Source organism: Cyprinodon tularosa, unplaced genomic scaffold, assembly GCF_016077235.1.
Source record: "Cyprinodon tularosa strain WSP-4 unplaced genomic scaffold, ASM1607723v1 ctg572, whole genome shotgun sequence".
NCBI lineage: Eukaryota > Metazoa > Chordata > Actinopteri > Cyprinodontiformes > Cyprinodontidae > Cyprinodon > Cyprinodon tularosa.
The window spans coordinates 323,491-343,288 of record NW_024039310.1 but is presented as its reverse complement, the minus strand read 5'-3'; the positions used below and the strand labels follow the sequence as shown (position 1 = coordinate 343,288).

Below are 19,798 nucleotides of genomic sequence, written 5' to 3'. Positions count from 1 at the left end.
TTGTCCTCAAAGGCTAGATGATTGTCATTGTATCCTAATTTGCATACTTCATGTCATCCATCTGCAGGAGATTCCAAATTCCTTCAGTTTGCTTTTTTTTTTTTTTTTTTGGCTCTTTATCAAAGAAATGCAGGCAGATATATGGACATCTGGAAGGAACAATTTACGGTCATTTTAAGAGTTTTATAGAGACTTTAACAAACAAGTAAAGAAAAGTATTTTTAATTCAGCCATTTAGTTCCACACTTCATACCAGTTGGTGGCATGAACATAGGGCTGAAACAATTTATTGGATTAATCATTTATTAAAATAATTGTCATCTAATTTAATAACAGATTAATCATTGACTAGAGGATAGAGACTCTTAAACAGAGCGACCCACTTAGAGCAGTAATTACACCCAAATTGTAAAAAAATAAAAACATTTTGCATATAAGATGAAAAAAGAGCAACAACAAAACAATCTGTCAATACGCTCTATCCAGGATTCCTCAAGTGGAAAAGTTTTAGTTACACCAGGTAAAGCGAGACAAGAAAAAGTAACAAATAAGAAGAAAGCGGTGTAAAGACACATAGATTAATGGAGAGAAATTGTGCATCGTTTAATATATTAAGACAGTAAGGGCAAAAGGATAGTTCTGATCCTATCTCATGCAGCTAAAGCTAACACTGTAACAACTTCATTTTAAGGTAAAAAATGAAATTAGAGCAATAGACCAATCACACAGCTGCTGTGCCAGCGCATATCAATCTAACAAACTGATTTGTTGGATCCCTCTTTCGAACCGCCCATGGATGGTGAGACCCTTTCAACCTTAGATTAGCTCATTAATGGATAACTTGCATCCCTAGTTGTGACCTATATTCAGCAGGTTCGCTGTTGTTGACACTGAGAATATCTAACAAGCAGCATTTTAGGGTGGAAAACTTCTCTTTATATTTGATGCTGAGACAGTGTTTCCATAAGGGAGAGAGGCAAATGTTTCTAAATAACTTTATCCGATATCTCCACAGAGGAGGAAGGCCTCAGGGCTGCAGAGATAAAAATCCGTCCTTGTTCCTGTTGGTGTAGAAATCTCAGTAATGACCCAACTATAAAAACACCATGAGTAATGCAGCGTTTTCCCAGTTTAAGTGTTAAAATAGTCTGTGCACCTCCTACTCCATAACAAACAGCACATATGGAACTTATTGTACTGTTAAAGAGGGTTTGGAGCTGAAATAACATTAAACAGAGACAAGTTTAACAGAGCAGCCCAATGCTGGACTGTATATGAAACCATAATAAGTGAATAAGGAGCTGAACGGGAGGCTAGTGCTATGTTATTGGTGTCAAAGAGAAGAAAAACAATAATATTTATAATAAAACTGAAAAATTATATTTTTTTACTTGATGTGAGCAGCAGGTTGTTGTTATTTTACACATTCAGCATTTTAAACTTTTAGTTTGAGTCTTTTCCTCACTGACTTCCTAAACTCTTTATGCAACTCTCCACTGTTTTTACCAATTTCAACCGATGTAACATTTTTTTTAACAAATAGGTAAATTTCTTCAGTAGATAAAGTATTATTTGACAGTAAGTAATATTTAAAGTTTGCAGATCAGAGTTAAATCATTTTGCTTATCGATCAGAAATTTTAGAGTCAGATCGATTGGAGGTTCGAATCTATCTATTTTTTTACTGATTAACGCCAGTTTCATTAAATCAACGCAAATGTATTAGTTTAAGGTGGAAATAACGATCCATTGATTAGTCCTTGCTGCCTGGACTTTTCCATTAAAATCTTAGGGAAGCAGCTGTTCCAACCGTTGCATTTTCAAATTCCCCAGAGTGGTGCACAACTTTACACGAGTGCATTAAGTGAATGTGATTGGTCAATTATCAAGGGGGCGGGATTGCTGTGGTGGAAGGTTCGCAATTAAGTTTGGTTGTGGCCGGTTTGTCGGAAGCATCTTGCTAACCAGTTAGCAACTTAGTGCTAGTAGTTTTCTAATGGGAAATTCCATTGTGACCAAGTAGAACTAAATTGGTGACTTAGAAACGACACTGTCAAGGAACGCTATGGACAGAGGAAACATGCAAGAGGAGGAGAGTTTAGTGTCGGAGGTTGTGGATGAGTCTCCTCCGTCATCCATTTTTTATTTAGAAGTGGAAAGCGGGGATGAAGATGTTGTGGAAGAGGACGCCAGGGCGGCAGAAGCTTGGTTTGGTGTAGAAGGCTTCCAGCCGTACATGTTTGAGCCCTTTCCTCGCAACGCTGCCAGTTCTGTTAGCTCTACGCCTGCTGAAGACACAGACGTCCATCCCCGTGAACACTGGGACGGAACTTAATGGGAAAGGAAATTATTCTGATTTCAACCGTTGTGTATATTAGCTGCGACATATGAATCAAGATGCTGTGACCAAAACAAATTAAGATATTGGGGGGTGAACAGATTTTAGGACATGATTTTTTTTTATATATAGAAATTTTCAAACTTTTGGGACAATATAGTCTGATAAAAAGTACATTTATATACATGTTTAAGCCAGGGTGATTTAACATTTAAATATGATTTACCTACAACTTTAACGCAACAATTTGTCACAACCACCGAGTCAGCTATATCTGCAGTAAACAAATATATTTTTTGTTTTGTTTATAACCAACATAAATATTGCAGAGCAAAAGTTTTTAACACTTTGCACAATCTTTGTGGCTGGTACAAATTGAATTCTCATCCTCACTATGCAAAAAAAAAATAAAAAATAGAGACAGACAGAAGCAGATGGCTGGATTGTGTAAAAGCACCCTAATGTAAAATCAATTAAAATAAACTCCTCCTGGATCCGTTCCTCTCCTGTTGCATCAAACTCCAGCAATGCTGGATTATTCCTTTAAAGTCCATCTCTGAACCGCTTCAACGTGACGAGACAAGTTCTCCAACATTACAGACACAATAGTGCAGCAATGCAAAGCCTCAATGAAGCAACAGCAGCAGGAGAAAGATTCTCAGGATAACTGAACTGGATGCTGTCCTCTGACTGGCTGGATAGGGAAAGCCCTGCAGATACTTGGCTGGTGCTGAGGTATTCCTCTACCCGGTGCCGCTTTTAACTGGTCCGACCAGCATGGCTGGCCTTAAACCAACATCAGGCACTGGGAACATTCATTCACCAACACCAGATGACCTGCTGTTAACCTTGGCTCAGCTTCTGCTGCCAGTACATCACGTTGTGCAAGTCTGTGTTTCTTCCATCTGACATCACAAACCTTGGCACCGACACCTCGGCAGTCTGGGCCCCAATCCAAGAAGAAACTGGCCCCTAGAGGCTAAACCTAGACCAGCTTTCTGCTCTACATCAAACATTGTGAAGTGCAACGGAGCAGCAGTGGTTCAAGGCTCCGATTTAGAAAAAAAAAACAAAAAAATAAACTAACTGGCTGATTTTCAGCCCCGAACAGTGAGCAGCTGCTAAAAACAGTAGGGCTGTAGAAATCCCCAGCTTTACCAGAGTACAACCAAATAATTGTTTGGATGACGATACGTCTACTCCTATTACAAACTCTGTCACCATATGATTTCCATTAGGGCTGCATTTAAAACCAAACACACACAAAAAATGTATAAATTTTAGGATTAATAAAACGGATTCTCATATCTAATCATAAAGATTGATTCATTTTAGGACAGATGGATACATCAGTGGCCAATATTAGAGGCCAATCAATGGATGTTTGGCTAAATCATCAGTGCTTTCAGCAGCCATGCTTTGTAAAGCTCATGCATTGCTGCCCCCCATTTAAAATCCACTGCTGATGTTTGGTTTAACTTAATTTTTCGTTTGTTTTTTTGAATGAGTCCCATGTAACAGTTATCATTGTTGTCATTTTTATCATGTAAACAGAGGAAGAAAAGCCAACACCAGCTCCTTGAACCATCCATTAATATTGGCAGCACGTATCAGGGCTGGACTGATGTCAAAATAGCTGCTATAGGCGTTTAAACGCCTTACAGAAGCCTTTAACTACCATCATTTTATTTTTTTTTTTTCATTTGTTTAATGTTTATATACTAATAACGAAAGACATGTAAAAAAAACTCAAACTATACATTTTTATTTCCATTTAATTCACATGTCTGCAGTAGATATGATAGGATTTCTTCTGCACATCTAATAAGTATTATTAGCAGGCGACAAAAAGCAGTTCCGTTATTAAAACCTTCCTCTATCCGTTCCTTCCTTTCTAACCAACAGTTCTGTGGGCCGCCCCAGCAGCTGGCTAACATACTATTGTTTATATGTTTTTCAAGTTTAAGACAAAATGTGGAAAAGGGTTTTTTTTTTTGGCTTATGAATTTTGAAACAATTGGAAATAAAAATGGTCAAACATATTGGATTTTTTTTAGTTCTGTGCATGAGGTTATAAATGATAATAGTCTGGTCTTTTAGTTCTTAATTCCAGGATGCATTGATCCACTTATTTGCAGTTCCGATCAGATTCCAATGCTTGAATTCTGATACCTGCAGATGCCGATACTTTTCTGATATTTACTGTTGATTTTTAAGAAACTGTCATAAACTCCTCTCTACAGGGATTTCTGATATACATAAAAGTACACATTAGGATCCTAAAATGCAACTAGAGGTTAGTATAGGTCAGAAAAACGTTAAATTGATTTAACAGGATAAATTCCAACCTTATCAACAGTAAGGATTTACTGACTAAATGTATTAAATCAAAAACAGAGGTCTAAAAAAGGGGGGGGGACTCTCCTGCAATATTTTTTTGTCTTACCAAAGTAGAATTTGCAATAGAAATAGACTGAATAGATCTCACTTAAATGGGGTCATAATTTTCTTAATTCCTGACACTGATCCTGATATTAATATGGGACTACTGCGTTGCTACTCGCCTGCCTTGTCATTTTAAAATAAAGGCCCACCTTAAAGGAGAAGATATGGATTATTATACATTTTTTGCATCAATGTAAATGAATTATTTATAAATTTATCAATGTGTTGATGTTGACCAATTATAAGTTGAACCAAGGCCTGAGTGATGCAATGTTTCACATGTTTTCCTCCACATAAGTCGGTCACTGTAGGGCCTCCCACTAAAACCTCGTTGACCTTCATAACTTCATGGAAAATCGCGAGCAGCAGGTGTGCAAACAGGCAGACAGCACGGTGAAACAGTCTAAACACATGAAGCCGCTCCACACAAACAGGGCTGGGGACTGTAATATTACTCTGTCTGTTCACGTAAGCACAGAGAGAGAAACCCTCTGCTGTAGTAAACAAAGAGACCCATCCAAGCTACAAAGTGAACAGGGCATCCTGTAGGTCTCTAACAAACAGCATCTCACCACTCAGCTGTCAGACTTCATGCCATTACATCACTTCTGGCTAAAGATTTTAGCCTGAAAGCTTTTAGTTGGGCAGATAGATAACAAAACGTACAGGAAACCATTTTCAGGAACTGTCTGAAAGATTATTAGTTCATTTCTGATCCTAGATAAATGAATTTTGTTTCATTTTTGTTTCCACCAGTTTTGGTCCTCCAGATATTTCTACATACTTACTGGATTCGTACCAATAAGGAAAACTGAAGTTGAAAGTATAGAGGATGATCTTTTCAGAAACCTGGTTAAGCTGAAGTTTCTAAATAACTACAGCAAACCATCTTAGCTGCTCTTCCTCTTCTCAGTGGGAACACTGATTGAATATGTGAGAGCGATCCCTGGTTGAAAACTGTTGGTGAGTAATTTACACATTATCCCTCAGTAAAAGTGCGTTCAGGAGCGACTGAAGATTTAGCAATATGACGGACATGTTTATGTCTGCCATAGTTGCTGTGGATGCAGAGAGAGAGTATAGGGAAACTTCACAGGAGTGCAAAAACCTGAACTGTTCAATCAGTTCACATCTTTTTAAACAGTCAGGGAGTGAATGTGGAGTTGGTTTGCTTTTTTTTTTGGTCAACTCACAGGACTTGGATGCGTCCAACTGCCACGATAAAAAAAAAGCCCCCGATTCTGGGTTTATCTTGACTAGATCTGTAAAAATGAAGTCCACTGGACAGCCAACAGGATCCAGCAATTGGACTGAAAGTTCTAGGGTGGATTTAATGAGACAGCAGCTGAATGCTTAAGGCCAACGGATGCTTCTGACACATAGTCTCATTATTATGAATCAGATCTGTTTGTATGTTTAAAAACACATGAGAAATTAAACTGGAAATAATAATCGCATGTAATCACAATGTTAAGCTAAAATCGCCATTAGATTATTTTCCAAAACTGTTCAGCCTGAGCTTCCAGAGATCAGATTTCAGTTTCCTTGCTCAGCGGTGTATTACTTGTGTGGGCATTTGCACATGCCTGATCATTTGACGGTGAACGTCACACACGTCACTATAAAACTAAACAATCTCATTCCCTACACATCGATTTTCCAAATATTTAAAGGAATCGATCCGACATCGATTAAATTGATTTTTTTTACCCAGCCCTTACTGCCAATATATATCATGCATCCCTTTAACCTACCCTTACAATAAATATTTATATACAGGGGTTGACGTTAAGGATTCTTACATTTCATTTGCCCAGAAACTATTTTTACTTGCCCAGTATGTTTGATAAATATAGTTCCTAATATTCATTTTTGTATATAAATCAATGAAACGTGTTTGTTTTTAAATGTTTTTTTGTAATCCAGTAAGTTTCCAGGTTCCTGGTGTGTATCTGCATGCGTCAGCTAATGAACTCAAGCCTACATTACCATGTTAACATGCTTTTAAAATCATTCCTGCAAATTCTTTTCAAACTAACTTTACTTTAAACTGTTGTGTGCTTGGAAAAATATAAATTGCAATGTTAAAAATCTAAAAAAAACTTGACAGGTTAAAAACTTACACTACTACTACTCACCAATTTAACATGTTTAGCTCTATAACATTAAATGCACCACTCCCATGTCTAAGAGAAAAAAATTTAATGAACATTTTTGAATGTATGAGAAATGTAGAGAAGACTGCCATATGATAGAAATATTTACACTGTGCGCATACAATTATTATTATCCTAAGTCCTGACTGATCATTTTTAATCTGGCGTGTATTATAGTATAGATTAAATTCATCATCCAGCTGCTGCTCTGCAGAATTCTCTCCCCAAGAGCTGAATCACGCCATCTAGCGGAAAATCACGCGGCTTTTTCAAATCACGCGAGAATGTGTACAAAACAACAAAAATGGCACCGGCAACATTTGTGGGTCGTTTTCAGCAAACGTTGGTGATTTTAAAGTAATTTTGAGTGATAATTTTTTTTTTTGCGATCATTGCCCGGCGGGCGAATGCAATGAAATTTGTACTCTCCCGACAATAAAAACTAGTTGCCCCGGGCGATCGGGCAATGGTTAACTTCGAGCACTGATATATTATGGACCAGACAAAATTTTGTTTAAAACGTTTTCTTAAGTAAAATCCATACTTTTATTCTGCACCACTTTAGAAATTTGCTTGTATTTTTTAATTTTTTGTTTTGTTTAAAAAGAAAAAAAAAAGAAAAGAGAAAGCTTTGAATTTTAAGTTATTTTGAAACAGTATTTTTCCTCGTATAAGCATAGAGTTTGAAATATCAGTATGGTAGAAACTGTACAAAAAATGAAGGAAAGGTCAGTCATGTACCCCTAACCCAGTGGTTCCCAAAGATTTTCTTCTGGGCCCCCCTTTGGATTACAATAAAATTTCCATGCCCCCCCCAAAAAAAAAAAAAATCAATCAACTGGGCACACACATCGTTCAACCAGATATAATAAATCTATACACATATTTTGTTTTCAAACTCCACTGAAGTTTATTTCACACTTCAGGTTGCAACAAAACAAACTACACCATCTTTACAGTGGAACACTTTTGTGTAACTGTATTTTTTTAATAGTTCTATAATGTAGATTAGAAGAGGATTCTTTGTTGTCTGTGTTATTTTAAACATATTTCTTTTTTTTTTATTTGTAACAATATTTAACTTTGCTATAATCTATACATTAAAAAAGCCTCTGTGCAAAATGGAGTGAAAACATTGAACAGCTCCCTGAGAGTTTTTTCTCTGTACTTTAATCCTCCCATCTTTTCAGTGGCTGTAGTGAGCCTGCTTGTTGCTGTAGATCTTCTCAAATCTGGGTTGCAGTGTCACAACTGTCCATTATGCTCAGTCAAGCAAGCGCTGTTTTTTTTTTTGTTTTTTTTCTTCATTCATCCATACCGCTTCCCGCGCCCCCCCTGCAATGGCATTGCGCCCCCCCTAGGGGGCGCGCCCCACACTTTGGGAACCACTGCCCTAACCCAAACACAAAACATTTAGCGTTAATCGTGGATTCTTGCAAAAAGTTTCTGCACATATTGTTGAGGACTGACCCTCCTGCCACTAACAGAAGCCTTTCTTCAGACTTTTCAACCAGTTCAAAGGTTCAAACTGAGGAAAACACAAAGTAACGCAGTAACCTGAAGTTAAAAAAATAATAATAATCCAGACTCTGATCACGGAAGGAGCTCAAAGCTGCGTTTTGGTCTGCAGACCCTGGAGAATGACTTCATTCATCTAGTCTTGGCCGCTGTCCGAGGAACAGCCAAAGAGCCTCAAACAGGGTTTTCACACTGAACACAAAAGAAGACGAGAGCAGCTTACTCTGGCCATATGGACGAGGATCACATGAAGGGCAGTTATCAACAGAAATATTTAGATGGCGGTGTCTCCAGATTAAACATTCATGACACAGATGGAAAGAGGATTAAAACCATCCCTATATCACCTAATAATTGTTGGTTATTGATGTATATTCCAACTGTTATAAACTTGCAATAGTTGGATGGAAGCTCAGATGGCCCAAAAAGACAAATGCAAATAGATCAGTTATGGAGGCGGATCAGAGAGACATACTGCAAAAGATATCGTCACGGTAACAGTAACTGATACCGTTTAATGAAAGTCTGCAGATGAATCAAATGCAGCCCAGCTGTTTCCTGTCCAGGGTGTAGCTTTGACGCTAACAGCGGCACAGTGGTTTCTCACCTAGGCTGTGGGAGCGGTCCTCTGAGGATTCTTGACATATCCGAAACAGCTGAGATGTGAGCAAGAAAGGGAGTGAGCTCAAGCTGAGGAGAATATCTCACTGTGTAACAGTGGGATCCAAAATGTGTGGCATGTGTCACCGTTTCAAACACCTGAGCAAACGCTGTGAATGCGGTGGAAACAGGAAAAACTGCATGTGGGCATTGTTCAGAGCCTTTCTGAAAGGAATTTTCAGGGAGGTTAAGGACACAAATGGTATCCGGGGAGAAAATAAGACCAAACATCTTATCAGGGTCTGCTCCGTTTGACCCACAGAAACAGGACATGCACTTTATCTTCCTGTAATATTAGCCTTAGATATAATAGATGAAAAGCTAACCACAGCGTTTTAATTAAAGAGTGTTTCATACGAGGGGCAGACGGAGTGGGAGTAACTAAGTCAAAGCAGACCCAAGATCAGTCGAAAACAGCTGAGGACATAATGAGCTCACAGGGCGGAGCCTGTTGTGTAACTTAGGTCTTAAAGAAATTATTGTTAATGCATGACAACACAGTTATTTATCATAAAGAATCTTTCCGCTTAAGTAACACAAGCATGTGACAGAACGCACATGTGACCTACTCTTTATCTAACAGTCCGAAATTTACATTTTTACTCAACGGCCAAGTGGACCAGAAGATAAAATTATTTACTTGTTAAAGCATATTTCTACCAGTCAGAAAAAATAATAAGAATAATTTGCTCTCATACGTTTTAAAGAAGATAGTATTTCACTAAGGCATCATGTTAAATGATTAAGTTGCAGAAAAAGGTTATATTTAGTAGTGTTATGCAGATGCCATTTTTTGTAATTTAGAATTTCATTAAAAAAAGTGCAAATGAATCCGGGGAGCATTCAGAGTAGAGCCGCTGCTCCTTCACATAGAGAGGAGCCAGTTGAGGTGGCTCAGGCATCTGATTAGGATGCCTACTGGACGTCTCCCTACTGAGGTGTTCCAGGCACGTCCCATCAGGAGGAGGCCCGGGGGAGACCCAGGACACGCCGGAGGGACTATGTTTCTCGGCTGGCTACGCTTGCAACCCTACCCCAGATAAGCAGAAGAAGATGGAAAGATGGATGGATGGATGGATAAAAGCGTAGCCTTTCTTCCAATAGTATTGTCAGTGCAAAGTAATGTTGTCATCTTTGTGTCTTTGTGCTGCTATATCACTGCTGTGAGAGACTGTGCTACTGCGCTTTTAAACAGGAGGGTCTGGTCACTCTCAGAGGAACGCCAAAACTCTTCTCCATAAAGTGCACTAAACCCTTCTACCTTTTTAATTTCTAACATGTCATCCATGTTAAACATTTTCTTAATGCCCTCCACTTTTCTACCATCAAATCCTCCCTTTTCAAACAAAGAAGAGAAGCTATGCTGCTCCTCTGTGCAGCATGGCTAAATGGAAGCCATTTAGGTTAGAATGTAAAGAGTTTATTCATTGTTGATATTTACAAACAGAAGCACAGAAAAACTATTCTGAGTCTGTGTCATCAAACTGTAAATAATGCAGAACAAACTCTGTATCTATTCATCATTGTGCTCCGCTCCTGGATTACTTCTAAAAAATAAAAAGCAGCATCTCTAGGGGACAGTGACAGAAATTCACCTTAAATGGAGAAAATTGAAATCTAAATAAGTAATTTTTTTTCTTAAAATAAGTGCTTTATTTCTTGAATAGAGGATGTAAGTGAGACCCTTTGCCAATGGAACAAGATAATTTACATTTAAAATAGGAAAAAAAACAACAGTTTTGTCAGAATTCAAGCACATATGATCTAATAACGTTATTTAAAGGGTAAAAATACTCATTCCATTGGCAAATCATCCTATTTACCAACTTAAATTAAGATTAATTACACGTTATTTAAGAAATTCTCACTTATTTTTAAACCATTTTTGAAGTGCATCTGTTAACTTGGATTAAACTAATTTCCAGCTAAAAAAAAAAAAAAACAATCTTCGACTTAATTATTTTATTTTTTTTTTTACGTCACAAATATCTTTGTAAAAAGAACTTAAAACTGTGTTCTGACACACGTGCCTGCCTTGCTTCAATTAGCATTTTAGCTCCGGCTGTTAGTGTTGGTTTGTTTTTTCTACTGGAAAATAAATGAATAAATAAATAAAAAAATAATAATCACACAACACCCTCCACTGACAGATCTAAATGTGGAGGCAAAACTGGTCAAGTTTGAGCTTATTTGACCGCAAAACCCTATTCCACATGTTTGTTACATTTTTCTACATGGCTTAAGTTGCAAACACCTTTCCACACTCATCCATAAAAGCTAGATCAGAAAAGTAAACATAATTCATCCCTTTGAGCTCTGGATTTGCTGTTAATGCTGTTCTTGCCAAGTCTGTTCCTTTATCTCAGCCCTCCCAGCTAGATTTACAGCTTTATCATTTTATTTCAGGTGGTGATTTCTGACAGATTCCACTAGAAGATTCATACCTGTGTTTTCAACCATTAAAACAATGAGGAAAAACAGCACAGGAACCCCTTTGGGCCTCTTAGGTTGGTACGGTGAGGTTCAGATGATGGCTTTCCTGTCCCCACATGCCGTTTCCAGGTCACCCTGGTGCACAGCCGGGATCTTATGTAAGTGGATGACAGATAGAAGGAAGTTCCAGTGGAAAGAGTCAGGAAGGAGGATAACAGGCAGGGCTTACACAGGGCCACGCAGGCGAGCTGACTGCCAGGCAGCCAGTCTGAAGCAGTTAGATCAGTCACTCAGTCAGCAAAGAGGAAACTGATAACCGCATTCCTTCCTACTGATCTGAGAGGTAGCTGATATGGGGAATAAAGCACTGCACGCATCCAGAGAATGGCAGGGCTGTGGTGCTCTGGTAGATCCCGGTGTTAGCAAGTATAAAGTCAAGTCTGATGCAGTGTTTCTCCAAGCACACAAACTCAGAAACTATAATCGATTGCATCTATAAAATATCCTACTGATAATACATAAACAAAGTATGTAGGCAATCAGAGGTGGAAAAAAAAAAGAAGTTGTAGGCACTGGATGCAAAAAAACCAGAAAAGACAGAAAAGTCTGAGGTCATTCATTTGTTCTAAATTTAATAACCAGCCCTTTCTAGAAAACTTCACATCCAGTTACCTAAACTGAACTTTTTCAAGCTATGGGGTTGTGTTGTGTCCTGGGATTGCCAAATTCGCCACTAGCGCCCTCTGCACTTCACAGATCCGAGCACATGCAACAGAATCTGTAGACACAGTGGAGAACGATCTGCTGCCTTCAGCATGACTGGTTTGGCAGTAGGTCAGTAATGGTGTGGGCTGGCATTTCATTGGAATATAGCACTCCATGTGCTCAACAGAGGTAGCATGACTGCCATTAGGTACCAAGATGAGATCCTCAGACCCCTTGTGAGACCATATGCTGGTCCAGTTGGCCCAGTATATGAAAAAATATCCCTAACCCTTTCTACAGGAAAAGCTGGGCCTGCTTTGTCCAGGTCTCTCCAAACTTTCCACGGTTCTTGGTCGACTTTTGATTATTCATTAGTCCTCTGTGTCTAAAAGCTTAAGAACTGGTGACGTCTGTTTTATGGCGAAACTATTTTCTTTCCAGTTTTGTATCAAAGGTCCAATGGCGGTTATTGGAACAGTCAGTACACTGTAACCAATTTATTAAGCATGCTTCTTAACAGTAGGGCTTTTTTCTAAGGGTTTCTTTATCCCTTCAATGATAGCATTATGTCCGACGCTTCGGTAATACTGAACTTTTTCATGCCCATTTTCTAATAAACCAGCTGCTGCTAATTGCAAATGGCAGAAGGAATCTTCAATTTCAGCTGGTTTCTATACTCTTCATGAGCTTTTGCACATTCTTCAAGCTGCTCAACACTTCTTCCTCCAAGTCATTCTAGCTTTCAACTATAACTTCCCTTTTAGACTAATTTCTTTTAAACTCTTAATGTAAATCAACGAGGTTGTTGCCTATATCTAGCGACTCAACATTAACAAATATTAGATTTTTCTCAATTAAGAAACATTACGTGTTTAACACTTAAACAAATGTTTCTCCAATTGTTTTAATTAGAAGAATGTGCGTGAAAAATACTGAGGGCTATGAAACCCTCTATGGATTGAATCATTAACATAGAATTGCTTGAGTGTTTTCAAAGTTTACCTTGAATTTCTGCAGCAGAGCAAGTTTAAACTAAAGTTTCATTTTGAGTTCTTCCACTTCCTGAAAATTTCAGGCGACAAAAAAATGCTCATCTATTAAATTCTTGGTGAAAAAAAGAACACAATGCATCAAAAAGTCTTCCTTTTAATAAAAGTATGTATTCAAACATTTTACTTCATTCATAGCTTCACTGTTAAGACAAATGGGGTTCTACTTGCCTCATTTGAACATTAACTATAAAGAAATGTCTGATTTTTGGGATGTATGATCAGACAGTAATCATTGAAATCCAAAAAAAGTCCTATAAATAACTTCCATTTAAAAACACCAACAAACCCAGTCTGCAGTGGGTATGTGGGCCATCATGTACTTCGGCATCTGTGTAACAGCAGTGGGTAAATATGGGCAGAAAATCAATACAGCCACTTTATCTGCACTCCTGTGAGTAGTAAAGCACTGGCTGCTTCTTTCCATGTTACTGATGTCTGTAGGAAAAACACCCGACTCTGTTCCCACTGGATCTGTTAGATTCCTCACTCACTCCATGCAGATTAAAACCATGATAACATCTATGGGAAGAAGCTAGCAGGCGTGTATTAGTACAGTAATAGCGTATCGTTTAATCCAAGTGTGCGTTTTGACCCACCTTTGACAAAGCAAGCTGGATAAAATGACATGCATCAGATCACTTAACAGCAGGATTGCAAACCAACATTAACCACAGGTTGGCAAATATTAGCTGAAGCCAGGCGGGGCTGGGTTTATTATCCAGCCTACAAGTCTGGCTTCGCTCCAGCCTTTGTTTGGGTCAGGCGGTGGAATGTTACAGTGATGATAAGCGCCCTTTAACTGCCACCAGGGCACATGTATTAGAACTAAACCGTATAATCGGACATATGAATCACCTCAGCATTACCCAGACGCTGTGATGAAGACTGCAATTTGATATGCTGTGCAGTTTTAATGGTCAACATCAGCAGAGGCTCAGAACCCACCTTTTGTTTTTTAAAGGGTCATGCTGTGAGTGTATACTCCAACAGCAAGAATGTTTTTATTAAAGATTACCACATCATTGTTTGGTATTTTTGGGTTCAAACAATTATCTGTGCTTGGTTTGTTAGTAAATAAAGCCTTTTCTCTATATTTACAGCAACTAAGGGGCTGTTACCAGTAATTGATCTCACATTGGAGAAATCTACCTCTGCATTTAACCCAACTGCCATTGTGTGGCGCCCTGGGAGCAGTGTGGGGTTACGGGTCTTTGCTCAGAGACCCAGAGTGGCAGTCTGTGGGAGTGGAGCTAGAACTCAGAACCTCAGGATTCCCAGCTCTATGCCCCAACCACTAGGCCACCACTCCCCTAAAAGACGCAAAGTCACTGTCTGGACCGGGATTTGAACCCACGCCTCCTAATGGAGACCAGAAACCTCTAAGCTGGTAACGAGTGATACCTTGAGTCTGGCACCACTCGGCCATCCTGACTCTATACTCTAGGCTCTATGGCTCTATGCTGCAAGATTCAGAATTACAATAGGATTATACCGATACTGACTTTTAATGAACATAATGGCCACAAAAACTCTCTTTTTATGTACATTTCTATGATTATTTGCACATATACGAGGGGAAACATGAACCCTGCCGTTGGCTCGGCTCTTTGAGGAAAAGACTTTACACTACAGGATGGTTTGCCCCTATTCAACAGTGGTTTCTGTCTGCTCATCAAGCCAGGTACTGCAATTCTATTTAGGTTCAAAAATGACTTTCGAAACACTATCAGGACAGAAGCTTGGAGTCAATAACTTTATTTTATCCAAATAAAAGGTTATTTTTGGTCTTTTCTGTAGAGGTGTAAAATGTGACTATGCCCCTTTAAATTTTACTGTTTGAGTTTTACTGCTTGATCAAACCTTTTCTTACATTTTACACTACAAAATGAGTAATAAAATTAAGATTATCTGTGCCAAGGTCAATATCTGTATGAATCATTTCACAGAATATGTATTCAGGGTTTATACAGGAGTAATTAACTCCAATTTAATGCATTTAATGCTCTTTGAATGCTGTTAGAAATAATTGTAATGCCATCAACAAGTACCCATGGCTCTTACATACACACACACACATATATATAGATACACACATATAATATATCTATAAAAAAAAAAAAAAAAAGGCAAAATCCTTCATCTTTACCATTGAACAGCTGCAGCCATGTCTCAAATTCCTCTCTTTCCAGCCACTTTTATTAAAATTTGCATTTTCCCCCATTCTCTAGCTGTTTCTCCACCTGAGGCTTCTTTTCCGAACACGATCAACCAGAAGCAGTTCCCCACAAACACACGGAACCAGTTATACCTGATATATCTGACGAAATTGTTTTTATAAACTTTTTTTTTTAAATAAAGCATTTGAAATGCCACGATAATTAAATTTAATTAACTGTAATGCCAATGAAGGCCTTAATTTTAAAAATGATAATTTAATGACTTTTAATGACCCGTGAAAACCCTGGTATTGGTGAAAAAACAATGAGGCTGATACAATTAAACTGATTTTATGGTGATTTGTTTGCGTTAGTAAATAATATGTTGGAGGAGTGACTTTAAAGAAGTTCTGAAACCAATTCTGAGGGATTTTCATCCAAACAGATGGATATCTTTAACAGGCAGACGGTTCCTGCCATTAGCGTTAAATGTCTTTCATATACTTAAGTAATGTTTATTTATATAGCACCTTTCACAGACATAGAGGTGACAAAGTGCTTCACAAAATTACAATACAATTAAAAATACATTTAAAGTCCCAAAAGGCATGGTTATAAAACATCCCTTAATCTACTAGAATTAAAAAGCTTTCTTAAACTAATAGGTGTAAGATGTATGAAGACCTACAGGCTATGGTGGACAGAAAGGTGGTAAAAACCAAAAAGAATTAGGAAAATATTGACTATCTTCAGATCTTTAACGACAATGAAACTGTTTTTGATTAATCGATTGATTGATCTCACAGTAGAGAAATGTATTCGTTACATCAGCTCCAATATTCACAGGAGAAGAAGAAGGTGCCAAAAGAAGAAAAAGGTGCATGGGATATATACAGTAAAATGTTTTTTCATAGCGGGATAATTATATAGGGTTATTGAATAGGGTGTTTACACATGTATTCTATATGTAAACAAAACCCTTTCAAGGTTGTTTTTTTATTCAATTTCCACTCATTAATATTGAATTGTTTGTTATTGGTGTGCATGTTTTTTTAGATGTTTAATAGAAAGACATTTTTTGTTTTTCTGAGCCATAATCCAGCCCCACCCACCCGATAGCAAACTGAACGAAAATGTGATGCTTTGATAAAGACAGGAACAGATCCTGTTTGAGGAATGCAGGCAAACCAGCCATGTGAAGTGGAGGAAATGTGAGGGCCACACACTGACAGCTCCAACATGTTCAAACACAACCTGAGGGAACTGGTGCAGAGCAAACCCAAACAAGGAGCACTCACCCCTTTTCAGCAGTAAACCCCAAATGGAAACAGACACTTGTTAGAGAAAGTTTTTGTTTGTAAAGCAGCCTGTTCTGTTAGAACCATTGCTTTGACTCTGACCTATGCAGCAGCTGAAAGCAGGAACCTGTTTCACCACATAGCAGACACCTGAGGCAAGTCCAACAGAGCCCCCCCCAACCCAAAACCACAGCCAGCTGGATGCAACATACACTAAATCCACTCAGAGCACATTTCCTCTAGATAGTGCTTCAGCTGGATCACTTAAATCACCAAGATGCACCATTAAACAGCATTTAAATCAACCAGTTCTTACATTGCAGCAGCAGATTCTGCTTTCAGGCTGAACTCTGGGGACCCCCAGAAACCCTCACCCCCCATCAGCTGACAGCTTCCAGAAACCTTTCTGGGTCAGTGGATTCACCTCCTCATCCTGTCAGCCTTTAAGGCAAACCACGAAAGAGGAAGTTAACCTTTGCAGCCCAGAGGAGAACATGGAGTTTCCTTAGTTATCCCACAAAACTTTAGACCGAGTCAGCAAAGTCGGGAGGGAAATTAAACGAGAAATACATTTTTTTTAAACTAATTTAGTTCAAGTTGACGGTGAATGAACCGATTTTCCAACTTAAATACAAATAAAAAGGCGCTAAATAGTCCAGGACATCCATGGATGAAGCTGGGAGCTCAGAGCTAGCTGGCTAGGCTACACAGCTAGCTGCAGGCTTTGCTAACTTTATCTATCGGCTTCCAGATGCGAATAAAAGAATTATTAGGGCGCAGATACTTGCTTTCATTGTATGTCTACATTTTTTTCACTAGCCTTTTGGAGACTGTCTGGAGAAATAAAAAAAAAAGGAAGAAAAAAAAAGAAGAGCGTGAAAACAAGCGCCACATCAGTGGAAAACTCACCCATTCCTGCCTGTCGGAGCGCCCCGCAGAGTCGGGAATCCTCCTAACGGCTAACAGCTACAGCCCAGGTAGACAGAGGCAGCCAGTGGGTGTTAGTGGAAATACAGCTGAAAACAAGCTAAAAGAGCCTTATATCCATCCGTCCCGTCGCCTCGGCAGCGCTCCTGTCCTCCCTGACTCCTCTCGCTTAAAGATTACGGTGCAGGAAGTTAGCCAGGAGTCGGAGTCTCCACCTTTCTTGGACGGAGCTGTGCCTGCTTCCTCCGCTCGCTGCTTTTCTCTCTCCTCCACAAACACAGAGGAGGCGGAAACTTCGCGAGGTTTCAGGCAGGGTGGGGGGGATTCCAGCGAGAATTAAATCCCCATCCTGCAGAGCATGTACAGTAGATGCAGACGCTGCGAGGGACAGATGGACATTTGATTCAGAGGCGGTCCAAAATCATATGAGGCCCTGGGATGGGGAGGGAGGGGGACTCTATGTAAATAATAAATGTTTGATAGCAGATATCCACTAATTGAAGGAAGATTATGGAGGAAAGCTACATTCTTTTAGCTAGATCTACACCATTAATCATTGTAGCACCAGGGGCAGAGCTAGATGGGGGGCCAGGGGTGGCCATTGCCACCATAAAGGTCGGATTACATATATCGAACGTCGCTTGTGTCCGCTCTTCTACATGGACCAGCTAGAAGGGCGAGGTGCGCGAGAAAGCTGGGAACCTATTTCCACCTGGATCCCCGCTCTTTTTCGCCCTCATGTCCCTCCATTATTGCACAAACTTGCCCTCACTTCCTCACCGCCTCTGCCGTATTTAGACCCACAGGTAGTTCCTGATTGTCCCTCTTGCGTTGTGGCATGGAATAACAGCGCAGAACACGCTTTAATATTGACAACCTCACTGCGACGCACTACTGACGGAGTATAACCAGCTCTTGAGACTTAGACAACTTTTACTATAATTTTTTTATAAACAGTGTATACAAAACCAAATACATTAAGTACAGCTTTTCAGACAATAAATGATCATTTACATTCCATAAAGTGCAGCAGTGATCAAATATTAACAGTGTGGGAGAAAAAACATGGTGCAAAAAAAAAAAGAAACTAATTGGACTGGCATGGCTATCACGGCCCCTGCATAGTTAGGGACTAATTTCCCGCTGGGATCAGCTTCATAGTCATGGTAGAACACTTCTTTGACTTTATTTATTTTGCTCAGGCTACTCGTAAGTAGGGATGGGAATCGAAAACCGGTTCCTGTTAAGAACCGGTTCCGTATTTTCCGATTCCATGGCATCGTTTGGCAGCTCGCTGAATGATTCTTTTTTCGATTCCCGCAGCACCAGAGCCTAGAGCGCCGGCTCTGGGGAGCACGACTTACGTCATGTTTTTTACGTAAGTTACGCAACTTACGCAAGTTGGAAGAACTATTCGAGGAGGAAGACAACGAGCTGCGGTCACTTTGTGAATCAAAGCCCCGTCTTTCCTTAGCCCAGAGGGTAGATCTGGACTGGCTGAAAACTACCTCTGTGTGCAGGCTTCCTCCACCCCATCTGAGAGGGTGTTCTCCACGGCTGGAGACACCATAAGCCCTGAAAGATCCTGTATCCTTCCAGAAAAAGCAGATATGCTCATCTTTCTGCAAAATAACTGTTAATTTTCCCTACTACTGTTTTATAATTAGTATTTTTTGTTATTTAAAATAGGTTATTATCCCATCATTTGTTATTAGACATTGTTGGTTATTAAGTTTGTTCTTGTATTCATTTTTCATTTAAACACAGATGTTACTCCAGTTTCACATTTCCTGTGGACATCTTGATCTTGTTGAGTTTGTAAGATTGTGCAATAGTTAAGTAAACAAAGTTGATTCTGATAATCAAACTGTTTGTTCTCCTTTTTCCCCCAAATTGGAATTGAAAAAAGAATCGATAAAGAATCGAATCGTTTCATAGAATCGAAAAGGGAATCGGAATCGTGAAAATCTTTTCAATTCCAACCCTACTCGTAAGTCCACAGCCTGCCAAATGTTGACATGGCAAAATTATTGCCATTACTGTTAATATATACCGGTAGTAGAAATTTTACACATTCTGTAATAAAATGTCAGCGGGGATGGTATGGGGTG

At 39.1% G+C, this 19,798-nt stretch overlaps 1 protein-coding gene across 2 annotated transcripts in view; it reads right to left on the bottom strand.

Moving 5' to 3' along the window:
- Positions 1-17,974, bottom strand: part of LOC119797156 (CD2-associated protein) — an 86,313-nt gene extending 68,339 nt beyond the window's left edge. Inside the window, exon 1 of one of the 2 annotated variants that reach the window (XM_038306112.1) lies at positions 17,670-17,974. In XM_038306112.1, the coding sequence (XP_038162040.1) occupies positions 17,670-17,673 (4 nt within the window). In that variant the 5' untranslated portion in view covers positions 17,674-17,974. The remainder of the gene's footprint in view (positions 1-17,669) is intronic. The other variant, XM_038306113.1, reaches the window with a different exon arrangement.
- Positions 17,975-19,798: the final 1,824 nt, after the last annotated feature.